We start from the raw sequence: 17284 nt of genomic DNA, 5'->3' as shown, positions 1-17284 counted from the left end.
TGCAGCTCCCTGAAAGGAGGTTGCAGTGAGGTGGGGTTGCTCTAGCCTCCATTTGACTCTCTCCAGTAGTTCCCTGTCTCTCTTGAACTGGGGAGCCCACAACTGGACACAGTCCTCCAGATGTGGGCAGGAAGATCCTCCCTCAACCTGCTGGCCACACTCATCTTCATGCACCAGACCAGAGGTCTTCTTGTCCACGAGGACACATTGCTGTCTGATGGGGAACTTGATGTCCAGCAGCACTGATGTCAGCAGCAAGCACTGCTGGCTGAAGAGATGTTTGCCATGGGCAGATGTGTAGGGGGAAGGGGATTCAGAGCTGGTGCCAAGAAGTGTGATTCAACTGTCTGACTTCAGGAAACACACTCCTGCTGTGGGGGGGATTGAGGCCATTTCTAGATGGCTGAGGAAGCAGAAATGGCCACACTGCAGGAGTCTGGTGAATTCATGGGAGCAAGGAGAGAGTTCTTCTGCAGGGAACAAGGAGGTCACCTCAGAGGGTGTGGGGGAAGAGCAAAGCGGAGGTGGTGTCGACCTTTTCTCAGACTTTCTGAGTTTCCTCTTCATGTGGTGGTCTAAATGGGCTGCCTGCTTGAGGGGGAGACCTGTGCTGCCTCGGTGGGGGTTCATTTTCCCACCCTAAGAAGGATGTGGAACTATTGGAGTGAGTCCAGAAGAGGGCCACAAGGGTGATCCAAGGGCTGGAGCAGCTCTGCTGTGAGGATAGGCTGAGGGAGCTGGGGGTGTTCAGCTGGAGAAGAGAAGACTCCAGGGGACCTTAAAGCTGCCTTCTAGTACCTGAAGAGATCCTACAGGGAGGCTGAGTGGGGCTTTTCCTAAGGATATCTAGAGACAGGTCAAGAGGGAATGGTTTGAAGCTGAGGGAGAGCAACTGCCTGAAGGGTGGTTGTAGCCAGGAGGGGGTTGGTCTCCTCTCCCAGCACCAGAACAAGAGGACACAGTCTCCAGCTGTGCCAGGGGAAGTTTAGGCTGGAGGTGAGGAGAAAGTTCTTCACTGAGAGAGTTGTTGGCCGTTGGGCTGTGCTGCCCAGGGAGGTGGTGGAGTCCCCATCCCTGGAGGGGTTCAAGAGGGGATTGGATGTGGCACTTGGTGCCAGGGTTTAGTCATGAGGTCTGTGGTGATGGGTTGGACTTGATGATCTTTGAGGTCTTTTCCAACCTTAGTGATTGTGTGAGGTCTCCCCTCAGCCTCCTCTTCTCCACACTGAACCCCTCCAGCTCCCTCAGCTGCTCCTCCCCAGCCCTGCTCTCCAGACCCTTCCCCAGCTTTGTTGCACTTCTCTGGACCTGCTCCAGCCCTTCAATGTCCTTCTTGGAGGATGTGACACTTGGAGCCATGCTTTAGTAGTCATGAGGTCTTGAGTGCCAGGTTGCACTTGATGATCTTTGAGGTCTTTTCCAGCCTTTATGATTCTCTGGTTAGACTGGAGCTGAGGAAGAAGTTCTTCAGTGCAAGGCTGGCAAGACTCTGGAATGGGTTGCCTACAGACGTGTGGATGTCCTGTTCCTGGAGGTGTTCAAGGCCAGGTCAGATGAGGCCTTGAGCCTAGTCTAGTTGAGAGGTGTCCCTGCCCATGGCAGAGAGGTTGGAGTCGATGACCTCTGGTCCCTTCCAGCCTGAGCCATTCGGTGATTCCTTGGCTGCTGATCGTCAGGAGTTGCTCCTTTGCCACCATTAGGATTTTCTTCCTCTTTCTGTGGAGCAGTGTGGAGGGGTTTTGACTTACAGGAAAGGTTAATGTGCATAAATATGAGCACTCCTCTGGAGCAGCAGCTTTGGTTATTGTAGGAGAAGGTTTACTGTGCTTGCAGCTCAGAAAGTTGAAGTTTCGGAGGAGTTAATTCTGCATTTCTTGTGTAGTGCAGCCTGGCTTGATGGTTCAGGTTTGAAATGGGATCATAAAACCAGAAACCTTTGTTCCCACATCAGTAAGACTGCAAGGAATGCTCTTCAAGAGATGGAGAGGAGGACTGAGTGTAATTAATGTCTCCCTCATTTGAAGCAGTACAGATGGTTGAACTCAAAATAGACTCTTTCGACTGTGCCCCTGAAGGCCGCAGAATCTCTCGCTTAATGAGAGAGAACAGGCAAGAGCTGCTGACCACTGGGAAGACATTGGAGGAGAGACTTGTTCTGGAAAGATCAGAATCAATGTGTTGCTCCTTCAGTGCTCTCCACATAGCTGCAGAAAGGGTTGGAATCCTTTAGCTTTTGAACAGCCCAAGCTGTTTCTCACAATTCTATGATTCTGTGAATTTGTTTCCCTCTGCTTCTGACCTCCTGTAGTGATGGGATGGGATCCATGCCCAGCATCCATTCCCTTTTCCACTTCACCTTGGTTACAATTCCTCTTGCATGTGTGTGGTTCCTCAGCTCCTCACAGAGTCACAGAAATGTCAGGGTTGGAAGGGACCTCAAGGATCAGCCAGTTCCATGGGCAGGGACACCTCACACCACAGCAGGTTGCTCACAGCCACCTCCAGCCTGGCTGCAAACACCTCCAGGCAGGAGGCTTCCACCACCTCCCTGGGCAGCCTGTGCCAGGCTCTCACCACCCTCCTGGGGAACAACTTCCTCCTCACATCCAATCTGAATCTACCCTCTTCTAGTTTTGCTCCATCCCCCCCAGTCCTATCCCTCCCTGACACCCTCCAAAGTCCCTCCCCAGCTTTCTTGCAGCCCCCTTCAGATCCTGCAAGGCCAACGTGGTACCCATCCACAAGAAGGGCTGGTTGGATGAGCCAGGGAATTCCAGGCCTGTCAGCCTGACCTCAGTGCCAGCCAAGATTATGGAGCAGGTCATCCTGAGTGCAATCACACAACACTTAGAGGATGGCCAAGGGATCAGGCCCAGCCAGCATGGGTTTAGGAAGGGCAGGTCCTGCCTGATCAACCTGATCTCCTTCCATGCCCAGGTGACTGCCTGGTGGGTGTGGGGCAGGCTGTGGATGGAGTCTACCTGGACCTCAGCAAGGCCTTTGACACCGTTCCCCATAGCAAACTCCTGGCCAAGCTGTCAGCCCATGGCTTGGATGGGAGCACACTGCGATGGGTTAGGAACTGGCTGGAGGCTGAGCCCAGAGAGTGGTGGTGAATGGTGCCACAGCCAGCAGGCAGCCAGGCACCAGTGGTGTGCCCCAGGGATCAGTGCTGGGCCCCATGCTCTTTAACATCTTTATTGATGATCTGGATGAGGGCATTGAGTCCATCATCAGTAAATTTGCTGATGACACCAAGCTGGGGGCAGGAGTTGATCTGCTGGAGGGCAGAGAGGCTCTGCAGAGGGACCTCGACAGGCTGGGCAGATGGGCAGAGGCCAAGGGCAGGAGATTGAACACAGCCAAGTGCCAGGTTCTGCACATTGGCCACAACAACCCCATGCAGAGCTACAGGCTGGGGTCAGTGTGGCTGGAGAGCAGTCAGGCTGAGAGGGACCTGGGGGTGCTGGTTGACGGTAGACTGAACATGAGCCTGCAGTGTGCCCAGGCAGCTAAGAGGGCCAATGGCATCCTGGCCTGCATCAGGAACAGTGTGGCCAGCAGGAGCAGGGAGGTCATTCTGCCCCTGGACACTGCACTGGTTAGGCTGCACCTCAAGTCCTGTGTCCAGTTCTGGGCTCCTCAGTTTAGGAAGGAGGTTGACTTGCTGGAACGAGTCCAGAGAAGGGCAACAAGGTTGGTGAGGGGTTTGGAACACAGCCCTGTGAGGAGAGGCTGAGGGAGCTGGGGTTGCTTAGCCTGGAGAAGAGGAGACTCAGGGGTGACCTTATTACTCTCTACAACTACCTGAAGGGAGGTTGTAGACAGACGGATGTTGGTCTCTTCTCCCAGGCAGCCAGTACCAGAACAAGAGGACAGAGTCTCAGGCTGCACCAGGGGAGGTTCAGGCTAGATGTTAGGAAGAAGTTCTACACAGAGAGAGTGATTGCCCATTGGAATGGGCTGCCTGGGGAGGTGGTGGAGTCACCATCACTGGAGGTGTTCAGGAGGAGACTTGATGGGGTGCTTGGTGCCATGGGTTAGTTGCTTGGGCGGTGTTGGATTGGTTGATGGGTTGGATGCGGTGATCTTGAAGGTCTCTTCCAACCTGGTTTATTCTATGTATTCTATGTATTCTAAGAAGGTCTCCTGGGAGCCTTCTCTTCTCCTGACTGATCAGCCCCAGCTCCCTCAGTCTGTCTTCATAGCAGAGCAGCTCCAGCCCTCTGCTCATCCTTCTCTGGACTCATCCTCCCATCATTTTACATCTGTTGCCTTTATAAACCATCTTCTTTTTCATGTGTTTCACCTGGGCAGGGCTTTAGCTCAGAAGTTTAACTCAGCTGTTTGTTTGTCTTGGTTGTTTTGGTCGCTGCTGTGATAAAATTACTTTGTCCTTTAAATGGAAAAGGGGGGGGGGGAAATATTCTTGGATAGGGACTTTGAAGAGCATGTGAAGTCCTGTGCAAGCATCTTGCCACTTCAATAGTTGTTATTTGCCTGCTTAATATTAAAGGGGGGGGTGGGGGGTGGGGGGTAGAAGAGTGGGCTGAGCTGCCAAGTCTTCTTTGAAGTTTAATTGTCTGTTTGGTAGCAGAACACATCATCTGCCATTACAAATCTTATTTTAGATGCTAATTGGCTCATTTGCACTCTGGTTATCAATTTAACTTCTCTCCCAGCAAACATCTGTACTTGCATGGTGGCTAATCTCTGTGGATGCTTAACCACTGGCACAGTTAAAGTGTGCAAGTGTATTTTTAAAGCATTTTTTTAATTAATTAGCTGGAAAGTAATTGCTAATGAAGTGAGCACTTGCTGTATTATTAGCCCTTTGTAAGCAGCTTGGCATTTGCTCCTTGAGCCAGGAAAGCACTTGGAAAAACTGAGAAGAATGTGTTGCAAATTCTTCATTTCCCAAATCAGAGATCTGTTGAGAGCAAGTCAAAGGAGAGGCTGAGGGAGTCGGGGCTGTTCAGTCTGCAGAAGAGAAGGCTCCCAGGAGACCAAACTGTGGCCTTCCAGTACCTGAAGGGGGCTACAAGAAAGCTGGGGAGGGACTTTGGAGGGTGTCAGGGAGGGATAGGACTGGGGACAATGGAGCAAAACTAGAAGTGGGGAGATGGAGATTGGCTGTGAGGAAGAAGTTGTTCCCCAGGAGGGTGGTGAGAGCCTGGCACAGGCTGCCCAGGGAGGTGGTGGAAGCCTCCTGGCTGGAGGTGTTTGCAGCCAGGCTGGAGGTGGCTGTGAGCAACCTGCTGTGGTGTGAGGTGTCCCTGCCCATGGCAGGGGGTTGGAGCTGGCTGAGCCCTGAGCTCCCTTCCAGCCCTGGCAATTCTGTGATATCTAATTCCCCTCTCACTTTCTGCAGGTGAGAAGTGCTGCATCTTGTGAGCCAGTGCAGGATGCCCACATTAAAGTAGTATTGGTTGCTAAAGATGCTCCAGTAGTTTCCAAATGCCTTCACTCCAAGTGAAACATCTGTGGAGGAAGCAGAAGAAATCCTGGGCCTTTGCTTTGCGCTAGTTTGAGGTGTGGCAGTCCATCCATGCCCTTCTGGTGCTTCTCCCTCCCTGTTACCTTCATCTCTTGACCTGTTCAGTGTCCAAACTGTGACTGCTCTGTGTTCTGTGGTTCAGTTTGGGGTTTGCTACCTGTTTTCTGCTAGCTGTCATGGAAGTTTCTTGCCTAGGGGGTGGATTTTGAGGGATGTCTAAACTGCTGGCAACATAGGAAAAACTATGGAGTGCTGCCAGAGATGTCTGGGCCCCAAGGGTTTGTGACAAGGTCCTCCCATTGTGCACCTGGCAGCAGCTTGAAGGAGGTTCTCCTCACACTCTACTCTGCCCTAGTTAGACCACGTCTGGAATGCTGTGCTCAGTTCTGGGCTCCCCAGTTCAAGAGGGACAGGGAGCTACTGGGTAGAGTCCAACAGAGAGCTGTGAAGGTGTTGAAGGGACTGGAACATCTGTCTGGTGAGGAAAGGCTGAGAGACCTGAAGCTATTCAGTCTGTGGAAAAGAAGGCTGAGAGAGGAGACCTGAATGTCTCTAAGTATCTCAGGGCTGGGTGTCAAGATGGAGGTGCCAGGCTCTTCTGAGTGGCACCCAGTGATGGGACAAGGAACAACAGGTACAAGCTGGAACCCAGGAGGTTCCACCTCAACACAAGGAGAAACTTCTCTACTGTGAGAGTCACAGAGCCACGGAGCAGGCTGCCCAGAGAGGCTGTGGAGTCTCTTTCCCTGGAGACTTTCCTAACCTGTGTGGACATTTTCCTGGGCATCCTGGGCTGCATCAGAAACAGCGTAGCCAGCAGGTGAAGAGAGGTGATTCTACCCTTCTGCTCTGCTCTGGTGAGAACTCATCTGGAGCACTGTGCCCAGCCCTGGGGCCCCCAACACAAGAGACACATGGACCTGCTGGAGCGGGTCCAGAGGAGGCCACACAGATGATCAGAGGGCTGGAACATCTGCCCTGTGGGGACAGGCTGGGACAGTTAGGCTTGTTCATCCTGGAGAGGGCTGCAGGGAGACCTTAGAGCAGCCTTCCAGTACCTGAAGGGGCTACAGGAGAACTGGAGAGGGACTTAGCAATAGGATGAGGGGCAATGGTTTGAAACTGAAGCAGGGTAGATTCAGGTTGGACATCAGGAAGAAGTTCTGCACAGTGAGAGTGGGGAAATACTGGAACAGGTTGCCCAGGGATGGGGTTGAGGCCCTGTCCCTGGAGACATCCAAGGTCAAGCTTGATGTGGCTCTGAGCAGCTTGATCTAGTCGGAGGTGTTCCTCCCTGCTCAGGGGGGTTGGACAAGATGACCTTTGAGGGTCCCTGCCAAACCAGTGCAATCTGGGCCTCTGTGAGCATTATGGAAATGGGAGCATTTCCACATTCCTGGACAAACTGACTTCCCATGTTCCCAGCAGCTCTTGTCACTGCTGTTGGCACTTGGAGAATCAATAAGCCTGTGTGTCTCTGTATACACGTGGAGACAGAGATTGAAGGGAACTGAGGACAGAAACTATTGATCAAGGAGACAGGAACAAAATCAGTCATTAGTTAAAAATGGCTAATGATGAGAGAGCAATGATCTGTCACAGGCTGACAGCAGTAGGATGCATCTAGGGAAGGGCAAATACATGAGGCAGTGGCATCCCAGGGTTGTTTCATCCTAGCTTCCCATTAGTTTTTGAAAGTTTCATCTGGATCAAATTTTGCCTTTCCTAGCTCTGTGTCTAGTCATTTTGAAAGCTTCTTATGAATTGAGTTTTACCTTTCAGGTCCCTACTGACTTCAGAGATTGAGTACAAAGGCCTCTGAAAAACTTCTGGTGTGTGGATCACGCAGTATGGTTTGGATCCATAAAGCAGTGCTGGTCATGAGCTGCTCTGGTATCATGGAATCACAGAGCTGTCAGGGTTGGAAGGGAGCTCAAGGATCAGCCAGTGCCAACCCCCCTGCCATGGCCAGGGACACCTCACACCACAGCAGGTTGCTCACAGCCACCTCCAGCCTGGCTGCAAACACCTCCAGGCAGGAGGCTTCCACCACCTCCCTGGGCAGCCTGTGCCAGGCTCTCACCACCCTCCTGGGGAACAACTTCTTCCTCACAGCCAATCTCAATCTCCCCACTTCTAGTTTTGCTCCATCCCCCCCAGTCCTATCCCTCCCTGACACCCTCCAAAGTCTCTCCCCAGCTTTCTTGTAGTCCCCTTCAGATCCTGGAAGGCCACAATTAGGTCTCCTCAGAGCCTTCTCCTCTCCAGACTGCACAACCCCAACTCTCTCAGTTTGTCCTCATAGCAGAGCAGCTCCAGCCCTCTGCTCATCCTCTTGGCCCTTCTCTGGACATGTTCCAGCACATTCAGACCCTTCCTGTGTGTTGTAGGATAAGGGCAATCAAGAGTTAATTGGTATAAGCACAAAGAAAGGTCCTCCAGAGGCTGGAGAGTCCCAGGGGGATGGGCAGTTCCCCCCAGGGTATTGTGATCCGTCATTCAGTTCCATTTTCCTGTGTCTCTCTGTGGAAGGGAGTGCACAGCCAATTCTCTCTCTCTTCTCTCCATCACTTTTATGGGGGAGAGGTTTTTCTCTCTTGGCCTTGGCTGGCAGCAAATTCCCAGCTCCACCACAGGGTCTGTTGAAGCCTGCAGTAGGCCTGGGTCTAGTGGGCAGGCAGCTTGGCTACTCTCGGGGCTGCTGAGGCTGAGTGAGGTGGAGGTTTTTGGAAGGCTCTGGAAGGTTCTTTCCTGCTAGGCCCAGGTGAAGAACTGAGCCTGATTTGTGAACACATCTCTTTTCCCTGAATGCCTTTGTTCATACATAGAATTTCCATTTAAACTTCCAACCCAGTGTGGAGCATTTTTAAGTTACTCTTTGGGAAAGGGTAAACTATCTTTAGCACTGTGGAAAAGGACTTGGAGTGCTGGTGGGGGAGAAGCTGGGCAGGAGCAGGCAGTGTGAGCAGCACAGAAGGCAAATCACAGCCTGGGCTGCATCCAAAGCTGTGTTGCCAGCAGAGCCAGAGAGGTGATTCTGCTTCTGGGCTCTGCTCTGGGGAGACCTCACCTGCAGGACTGTGTGCAGCTCTGCAGCCCTCAGGGTCCAGAGGAGGCCATAAGAATGATCAGGGGATTGGAGCAGCTCTGCTCTGAGCACAGGCTGAGGGAGCTGGGGGTGTTCAGCCTGGAGAAGAGAAGGCGCTGAGCAGCCTGCCAGGACCTGAAGGGGCTACAAGAAGGATGGAGAGAGACTGTTTGCAAAGGCCTGCAGGGGCAGGACCAGGGGCAATGGCTTCAGACTAGAGCAGAGCAGATTTAGATTGGATATCTGGAGTAAGTTCTTCACTATGAGGGTAGTGGAACAGGTTGCCCAGGGAGGTGGCTGAGGCCCCATTCAAGGTGAGGCTCAGCAAGGCCCTGGGCAGCCTGATCTAGTAGGGGATGTCCCTGCTGACTGTGGGGGAGGTCAGACTGGATGAGCTTTGGAGGTCCCTTCTGGCTTGGACCATTCTATGATCTTTTTCTGTCCTTTTGCCCTGGGCAGCTTCTGGCTCAGAACCAGGACAGAGTGGACCTACCACACAGCCAGGTGTACATGATGGAGAAGTTGTAGACAGCCACTCTTCTCTTAGCCTCTTTCCTTTAGTTTCAGATCTAACTTGCTGTCTCTCCTGTTTTGTAAACTAATAACCTTGGCTGCAGGAAGGGATGAAGGCTTTGGGGTAGCCTTGCTTTGTCTTGCTGGGGAGCTGCTCCCACAAGATTCTCTGTTAGTGAGAGGGGGCATGCATTGCACAGTTAAGCACTCAGTGATTTGCTTAGATGAAACCTGAGCTGGCAAAGGAAGCGATTTCAAATGATGTCTGGAGCCCTCTGTCTGCTGTGGTCTCTCCAGCAGGTAGCCTCTGGCAGACAAGGGACTGCAACATGTTCCCCAACCACTGAAAGGCTTTTTCCCACATGGCATCTGTGTCTCTTGGTTTTAAAATGCTTTTTAACTTGACCCTTTATACACCTCATGGTGATTCCTCCTTTGATGTATTCTCCAGAGGTCATTAAAATGTGAACTCCAGCACAGGAGCTTCCACCTCAACATGAAGAGGAACTTCTTTACTGTAAGGGTCACAGAGCCCTGGAGCAGGCTGCCCAGAGAGGTTGTGGAGTCTCCTTCTCTGGAGACCTTCCAGACCCATCTGGATGCATTCCTCTGCAACCTGAGCTAGATTATATGGTGCTGTCCTGCAGGGGGGTTGGACTCAAAAGACCTCCAGAGGTCCTTTCCAGCCCCTAACATCCCATGGGCCTGCAGTAACGCAGAGCTTGGGGCAGCTTCTGGCAAGCCCTCACCTGAAAATTTCAGCCAGCGTGGCTCCCCTTGGTGCTGGAGTCCCTGCAGAAATCACTTTCGCTGCCCTGAGTCCCGTTCGAGCCCAGCACGAGCGCTGTGGTGCTGTGGCTGCTGACGCCCGCTCTGCTCTCTGCTCACCCCTGCGCAGCTCCCCCGGCGTTCCTGAGGCGGCCTGCCGACCTGTACGCCCACGAGTCCATGGACATCGTCTTCGAGTGCGAGGTGACTGGGAAGCCAACTCCCACCGTCAAGTGGCTCAAGAACGGAGACGTGGTGATCCCAAGCGACTACTTCAAGATTGTTGTAAGTATGCTGCCCCCTGGGGAGGGCCTGCAGCCGGTGCTGCGTGTCAGCCACCCGGCCCACGCACACAGAGGGTGGCTGTTCTTGGGGGAGCCGGCTCCTGGGTGATGCCTGGGGGCTGGAAGGGAAGTGGCTGCTTTGGAAGGCAGTTGTTTTATTGACAAAGACTTAAGAACAAAGTCTTTTACCACGAGGGTGGTGGAACCCTGCAACAGGTTGCCCCACTGCAACTGGTTGAGGCCCCATCCCTGGAGATACTGATACAAACTGAGGGAGCTGGGGCTGTTCAGTCTGGAGAAGAGAAGGTTCCCAGGAGACTTCTTGTGGCCTTCCAGTATCTGAAGGGGGCTCCAAGAGGAGGGACTTTGGAGGGTGTCAGAGAGGGATAGGACTGGGGACAATGGAGCAAAACTAGAAGTGGGGAGATTGAGATTGGCTGTGAGGAAGAAGTTGTTCCCCAGGAGGGTGGTGAGACACTGGCACAGGTGGCCCAGGGAGGTGGTGGAAGCCTCCTGCCTGAAGGTGTTGAAGGCCAGGCTGGAGGTGGCTGTGAGCAACCTGCTGTAGTGTGAGGTGACCCATGGCAGGGGGTTGGAACTGGCTGAGCCTTGAGCTCCCTTCCAGCCCTGACAATTCTATGATATCTAATTTCAGCTTTCACTATCTGCAGGCAAGAAGTGCTGCATCTTGTGAGCCAGTACAGGATGCCCCACATTAAAGTAGTGTGGTGATCCTTGAGGTCCCTTCCAACCCTAAGAATTCTATGATTCTATGACATTCAAGCTGAAGCTCAACGAGGCTCTGGACAGCCTGATCTAGTTGGGGATGTCCCTGCTGACTGCAGGGGGGGTTGGATTAGATGACCTTGGGAGGTCCCTTCCAACCCAGACCATTTTATGATTCTATGACATGTTGCTTAAGATGTAAGAATTTGGGGGTTTTTATACACTAAGATTTTCCATGAGAGACAGACAGACACAAGCTTGGTGACGGAGTTGCATGTTACTCACAGGATGGTAGGGCTTGGAATGGACCTCCAGAACAACAGGACACAGCCTCAAGCTGTGCCAGGGGAGGTTTAGGCTGGATGTTAAGGAAGAAGTTCTTCATAGAAAGAGTTATTGGCCCTTGGGATGTGCTGCCCAGGGAGCTGGTGGAGTCCCCATGCCTGGAGGTGTTCAAGAGGGGACTGGACGTGGTGCTTGGAGCCATGGCTTAGCTAGTCAGGAGGTGTTGGGTGATAGGTTGGACTTGGTGACCTTTGAGGTCTCTTCCAACCTGGTTAATTCTATTCCATTCTATTCTATTCTATCATTGAGTCCAACCCCCTTGCCAAAACAGAGTTTCCTAGGGCAGGTCACACAGGAAAGCCTCCAGATGGAGTTTGAGAGTCTCCAGGTTGTGGAATCCCACAACCTCCCTGGGCAGCCTGCTCCAGGGCTCCAGCACCCTCACAGTACAGAAGTTTCTCCTCATGTTGAGGTGGAACCTCCTGTGTTCCAGCTTGTACCTGTTGCTCCTTGTCCCATCACTGGACACCACTGAAAGGAGCCTGCCACCTCTATCCTGACATCCCCCCCTGAGATATTGGTAGATATTGATCAGATCCCTCTCAGCCTTCTCCTCTCCAGACTAAACAGCCCCAGGGCACTCAGCCTTTCTTCATAGCAGAGATGTTTAAATCCCCCACTCATCCTCATAGCCTCCACTGGACTCTCTCCAGCAGATCCCTGTCTCTCTTGAACTTGGGATCCCAAAACTGGACAGAGTATTCCAGCTGGGGTCTCAGCAGAGCAGAGCAGCTGAACATGTTAACGTTCAGGCTTGCTGAGAGCGTTCTCAGCCTGGCTGCATTTGCTGCAGCTGTCTGCGAGCAATGATACCGGGAGTTAAAGTACAAATATAACTGAGCTGTGGATCATGAGTTTTGGCACATAGGTACTTCTAGAGGGAAATTTTAGATGTAGTAGAAGCCATTATTGAGATGTAGCTGAGAAGTTAATGGTTGTGTAATTGGCTCTACCTGGGCTTGGAGGACTGTAAGGGTGAGCTCCGCAGTTCCAGGCAGCGCCTCAAATACCCTCCGAATGCCTGTGGAAATGTTATGACTTGCCACTGATATGTGATGCTAGAAAATGATAGCCATTAGGAAGAGCTGCTTGCTGCTTTGTGATACCTTATAATTTGAGGATTCAGTGCAAAAGAGATGAAATCAGACAGGAACTACCAATCCACTTTGCCGTGTAAGTGCTCGGGAGTGTCTTCTGTCGCGGTAATGTGCCCTAACGCCCACCTTGTTGTTGCAAGTGCTAAGTGTTGTGTTGTTTGGTTTTGTTTTCTTCCCTTTCCACTTCAGAAAGAACATAATCTGCAAGTTTTGGGTCTGGTGAAATCAGATGAAGGATTCTATCAGTGCATTGCAGAAAATGATGTTGGAAATGCACAGGCTGGAGCCCAGCTGATAATCCTTGACGTCGGTAAGCTAAACCCTGACAACGCAGTTCCTCCCCGAACAGATGAGGAGGAGCAGTTTCAAGGGGCCGTATCCAGGGGCTGTGTTGCACCTAGAACTCTGTTGTGGCCTTTTTTAATGAGAGGAGGGCTTCAGTGTTGTCTTCTGTACACTTAAGAGTTACTTAGGAAAATCTCAGGAGTTCTAGAGGATTCACCTTGGAGTTTGGAAACTACACAGAAAATAGGGAGTGCAGTAATAAGCTGCAGCCAGAGAGCTGAACTATTGCTGAGAGCCTGGCCAAAATGAAAACAACCCCTAAAGTGACCACAGTGAAGCAGCAGCAGTGATGGAGCACACTGCAAAAGAAACATCTGACACCAAAGTCACTCCAGTGTCAGGAGCCTCTTTTTCCCTCTGGCATTTCTGCAAACTGCAACTCTCAGAATGTTTTGGAGTTCCAGCTGCAGTTTAAGGTAAATGCTTGGTGGTGTGCTCCAGTCTGGGAAGGTCCCCAGTGGTGCTCACCTTCTTGCCATGTCCTGCATGGCATGGTTTGGATCTTAAAAGAGACTTAATTGGTGTTCCAAATGAAGACCTGTTACCTTCCAGGAAACAGAGAGGCAGCACAAACAGCATTGTTAAGGCATCAGCTTTTGCTTTGCTCTTTCAGGTCACACACCTCTTACAAGTAATTGTAAGAGCAGAGGGGAGAAAAGCAATAGTGACAGGGGTGAGGGAGAGATGAGTCAGAGGGGGAAAAAAATCCCCACTAATTTGCACAAAATGCAAATCAAAATGCTCCAGCAAACACAGCACAAGGTGGGGTCCAAGAGCTGAGCCAGCTGGGCCCTTTGAAGCCCCCCCCCAAGACACTCTGGACTGGAATCAAATCACAGGAAGGGTTGGAAAAGACCCTTAAAAATCAGCCACTCATGGAGGGTGCTTAAGGTCCTTCAACCTGACACAGCCAAGTCCAGCACCAAATCTCCTTGCTAAGCATCACATCTGCATCTCCCCCCAACCCCTCCAGGGGTGAGGACACCACCACAAGCCTTTGGGGGAAGGAATTCTTCCTAATATCCAACTTAAACTTGGGAATACACACCTCCCAAGAACGCCTTCCCTTTGGAGATCAGCTCTTGGAATCAAGAGTCCAAGATCCTCAACAAGGCAGGAACTTGCTGCATACCACTAAAGAATCCCAGCACAGAAGGGACCTCTGGAGACCATCCCCTCTGCCAAAGCAGGTCTGCCCACATCAGGCTGGACAGGGCTCTGGGTGACCTGACCTAATTGAGGATGTCCCTGCTGACTGCAGGGAGGGTTGGACTGGATGACCTTTAGAGGCCACTTCCAACCCAGGTGATTCTAGGATGCCCAGGATTGCAGCTTGGAACATTATCCTGGGCAGCCTGCTCCAGGTGTCCTCACCCCAGCAGGGGGCTGGACAAGATGGTCTCCAGAGGTCCCTTCCCACCTCCACCATGTTGAGATTTTGTGAATCTCCATCTGAGAAAGCAGCCCCTGCCAGAGAGATGTGGTGCTGAGGGAGATGGTTTGGTGGTGACCTGGTGGTGCTGGTTTGGCAGTTGGACCAGATGGTCTTGGGGGTCTCTGTGAACCAGGACAACTGCATGCTTTGTCTCCACCAGCCTCTCTGTTGAACCTAATCCTGTACTTTGGGGGCTTATGTATTGCCTGTCTGTTGGGGATACTGCCTCACAACTCTGATCTCTTCTGGATTGGGGTGGAAAGGGTTTAGGAGGAGCAATTTCGTGTCTGGCACAATGTAACTTCACGCTTGTGGTTTTAACAGCTGGGAGTCTGTTGGGCCTGGGTCTGGTGTTCAACACACAGAGAGTGAACTGTCCTGAGCGTGCCTTAAGAGGGAGATCCTCCATTTCTGATGGTTTTGTAGAGTGGTTGTGCTCTGTAACTCCTCCTGACTGCTCCCTGGGCTGTGGGGACGGGTCAGGGCTGGCTGAAGAGCTGCTGGTACTTTCCACAACGAACTGGGGGAGTGAAAGGTGCCTCTCCTGGATTCAGAGGCTTTAATGCCATGAGAGCCCTCTGTGTTAGGCATCTGGATCCAGCAGTGGCCTGCTGTCAGCAGGCTGCCAGAAAACATCAGTAAAAGTGATTTTCTTCCTGCTGCCTGCACGAATCACCTGATGAGTTCCCAGATCTCCCCAGCGGAAGCATGATTCCAGATTTTCCACATTGGAGACATTCTGGATAATTCCTGTCCTTGGCTGTTGAAGCCCTGCCCAGCTTGGTGTTTTCCTCCCCCCCCCCAGTTCCCAGGAGTGGTTTATAAATTACTTTTACTGTTGTTATTTTAGTTCCTGTGGGCTCCCTCTTCTTCCTTTCCCTCCTCTGTTGTTTGCCCAGTGGTCTCTCCTTCCTGCTCTGCTCTGGCAACCTGTCCTGGTGTCCTAAAGGACTTTGCCTTATAATGCTGTCCTTTTTCTTTTGCATGCTGCCAAAGGATTATGGATGGAGTGTTGGTGGAGTCTCACTGGGGGTGTAAAGCTGCAGCCCTGAAGCGGTGTGGTGCTCCATGGCGCTGCTGCCCTCCCCGTGGCACGCCGCCGCTTTCTCTAGCCGCCGCTTCCGGCGGTACAGATAACCACAGAGCACATCGCTGGAAGGACTCCCTGCTGGTGGTGGGGTGGAGTGGTGGCACAGCAAGCAGTGCAATTAGGAGTGGGTGTGCTGCTGTGTCTCAGTTGTGATGTGTGAAAAGTGGTGCAGACAGGCAAAGGGAGTACAGATGTTTGCTGCTGGAGGCCTCCTCGCAGTGGCAGAGAAGGGAATGGGGCAAGGAGGGTGAAGGCCTCGTATGGAGCAGTGTTTTCATGACAGCTGTGGCTGGACCACACCAGTTCCCTCAGCTGCTCCTCCCCAGACCTGTTCTGCAGGTGTCAGGGAGTGATAGGACTGGGGGGAATGGGGAAAAAACACTAGAAGTGGGTAGATTCAGATTGGATGTTAGGAAGAAGTTCTTCAGCATGAGGGTGGTGAGAGACTGGAGGCAAGCTGCATGGCATCAGAGCTGCAGAACGTGCTTTGAAATGTCAGATGTGCTCTCAGGTCAAACTCAAAGCTTGCTGCCCAGCAGGGAGCTCTTGCCCACCTGGGAGCCAGAGCTGAGAGCTTGGTGCAGGTTTGCAAGGGAAAGGAAACCTCCAGGGCAAGTATCATGGCAAGTCCTCTGTCAGGGAGGGATAGGACTGGGGAGGGGATGGAGCAAAATTGGAAGTGGGGAGATTGAGATTGGCTGTGAGGAAGAAGTTGTTCCCCATGAAGGTGATGAGAGCCTGGCACAGGTTGCCCAGGGAGGTGGTGGAAGCCTCCTGCCTGGAGGTGTTTGCAGCCAGGCTGGAGGTGGCTGTGAGCAACCTGCTGTGGTGTGAGGTGTCCCTGCCCATGGCAGGGGGTTGGGACTGCCTGATCCTTGAGGTCCCTTCCAACCCTGACAATTCCATGATTATGATTCTGAGCAGTTTGCTCCTTCCTTCAGAAAGCTGGGTGTTTGCATTCCTCTTGTGGTTCACTGAGCAGACAGATTGGTCTTTTGCTCCAGAGGGGGCAAAAGAATAACACTCAGACAGAGGACTGGATAGGATTGGGAAGCTTGAATGGAAAGGCTGTTTGCAACTGCATACAAGAGTACAAAGCATATGATACACAAAACTCCATGGTCTGGGCTTCACACAGAAGCTCATTAAGCCAAAGCTTCACCCAAACCTCCCCTTAGGCCAGGCCAGGCCACACAGACCCAAGCCTCCATGTCCCCTCCCTGCCAAGCCTCTCTCCACTCCATACTGCTCCATTGGCAACGCAGCACAAAATTCAGCTTGGCAACTCCAGGCCCCAATTAAGCCACTCCAGGCCTAATTGGTAGCATTACCAAGGCTGACACCAGGCCTCTCCTGCCAAGGGAGATAAGAGCCTGGGTCTCCTTCATGGGAGGAGAGAGGGAGGAGGGAAAAAAAGGAGGACAAAATTGATTTTGCAGCCAGATTTATAGGGGCACAGGAATTATGGGTATGAAATACATCTTCCAGTCCACCTCCTGGACACTCTAGATCCTCTGGAGGTGTGCAGTTTGTGGTTCTTAAAGGCACCTAGCCTCACACTGCCACAATTCCACACCTGTGTTGCCTCTTCTAGACCTCACACCATGAAAAACTCTTCAGTGTTGATCGACCTTCTCCCCACTTAGCAGCGTGCCCTTCCCCTTGCCCCTCTGGTTTCTCCCTCCTCAATGGAACTGGCAAACATCTGGCTGTTTAGAAGCTGTTTCCCATTAGCCCCTTTGCTTATCATATCAAATTGATAGCTAATAAATGAAATTTCAGTTGGAAAGCACAAGCCTCCCGGAGTTCCTCAGAGAGGCCACGTGAGTGCTTCGTGGGCCAGTGCTGAGGAAATGGAGCAGGGCTGTTGTGTGGGCAGCTGTACATGGACTGCATTGTGCTAGTTGGCAGCAAGGAAAAGAGGGAGCTGTCTGCCATCAGAGGTGAGTTTGAGTAGCTGGAAAAGGCAGAGTCACTCAGGCTTGCAGGGAGGTGTGCAGAGAAAGGTTCCTTGAGGATGCCCCTGCTTACTGCAGGGAGGGTTGGATTAGATGACCTTTGGAGGTCCCATCCAGCCTGGACCATTCTGTGATTCT

At 52.2% G+C, this 17284-nt stretch overlaps 1 protein-coding gene across 1 annotated transcript in view; it reads left to right on the top strand.

The window, feature by feature from the left end:
• The window catches only part of NEO1 (neogenin 1), a 326802-nt gene that overhangs the window by 198923 nt on the left and 110595 nt on the right, over positions 1-17284 (top strand). Inside the window, exons 6-7 of the mRNA XM_054168810.1 lie at positions 9997-10151; positions 12508-12628. Coding sequence (XP_054024785.1) covers positions 9997-10151; positions 12508-12628 — 276 coding nt within the window. The remainder of the gene's footprint in view (positions 1-9996; positions 10152-12507; positions 12629-17284) is intronic.

Source organism: Dryobates pubescens, chromosome 17 (genome assembly GCF_014839835.1).
Source record: "Dryobates pubescens isolate bDryPub1 chromosome 17, bDryPub1.pri, whole genome shotgun sequence".
Taxonomy (NCBI): Eukaryota; Metazoa; Chordata; class Aves; order Piciformes; family Picidae; genus Dryobates; species Dryobates pubescens.
This window is presented reverse-complemented; position numbering and strand designations above follow the sequence as displayed.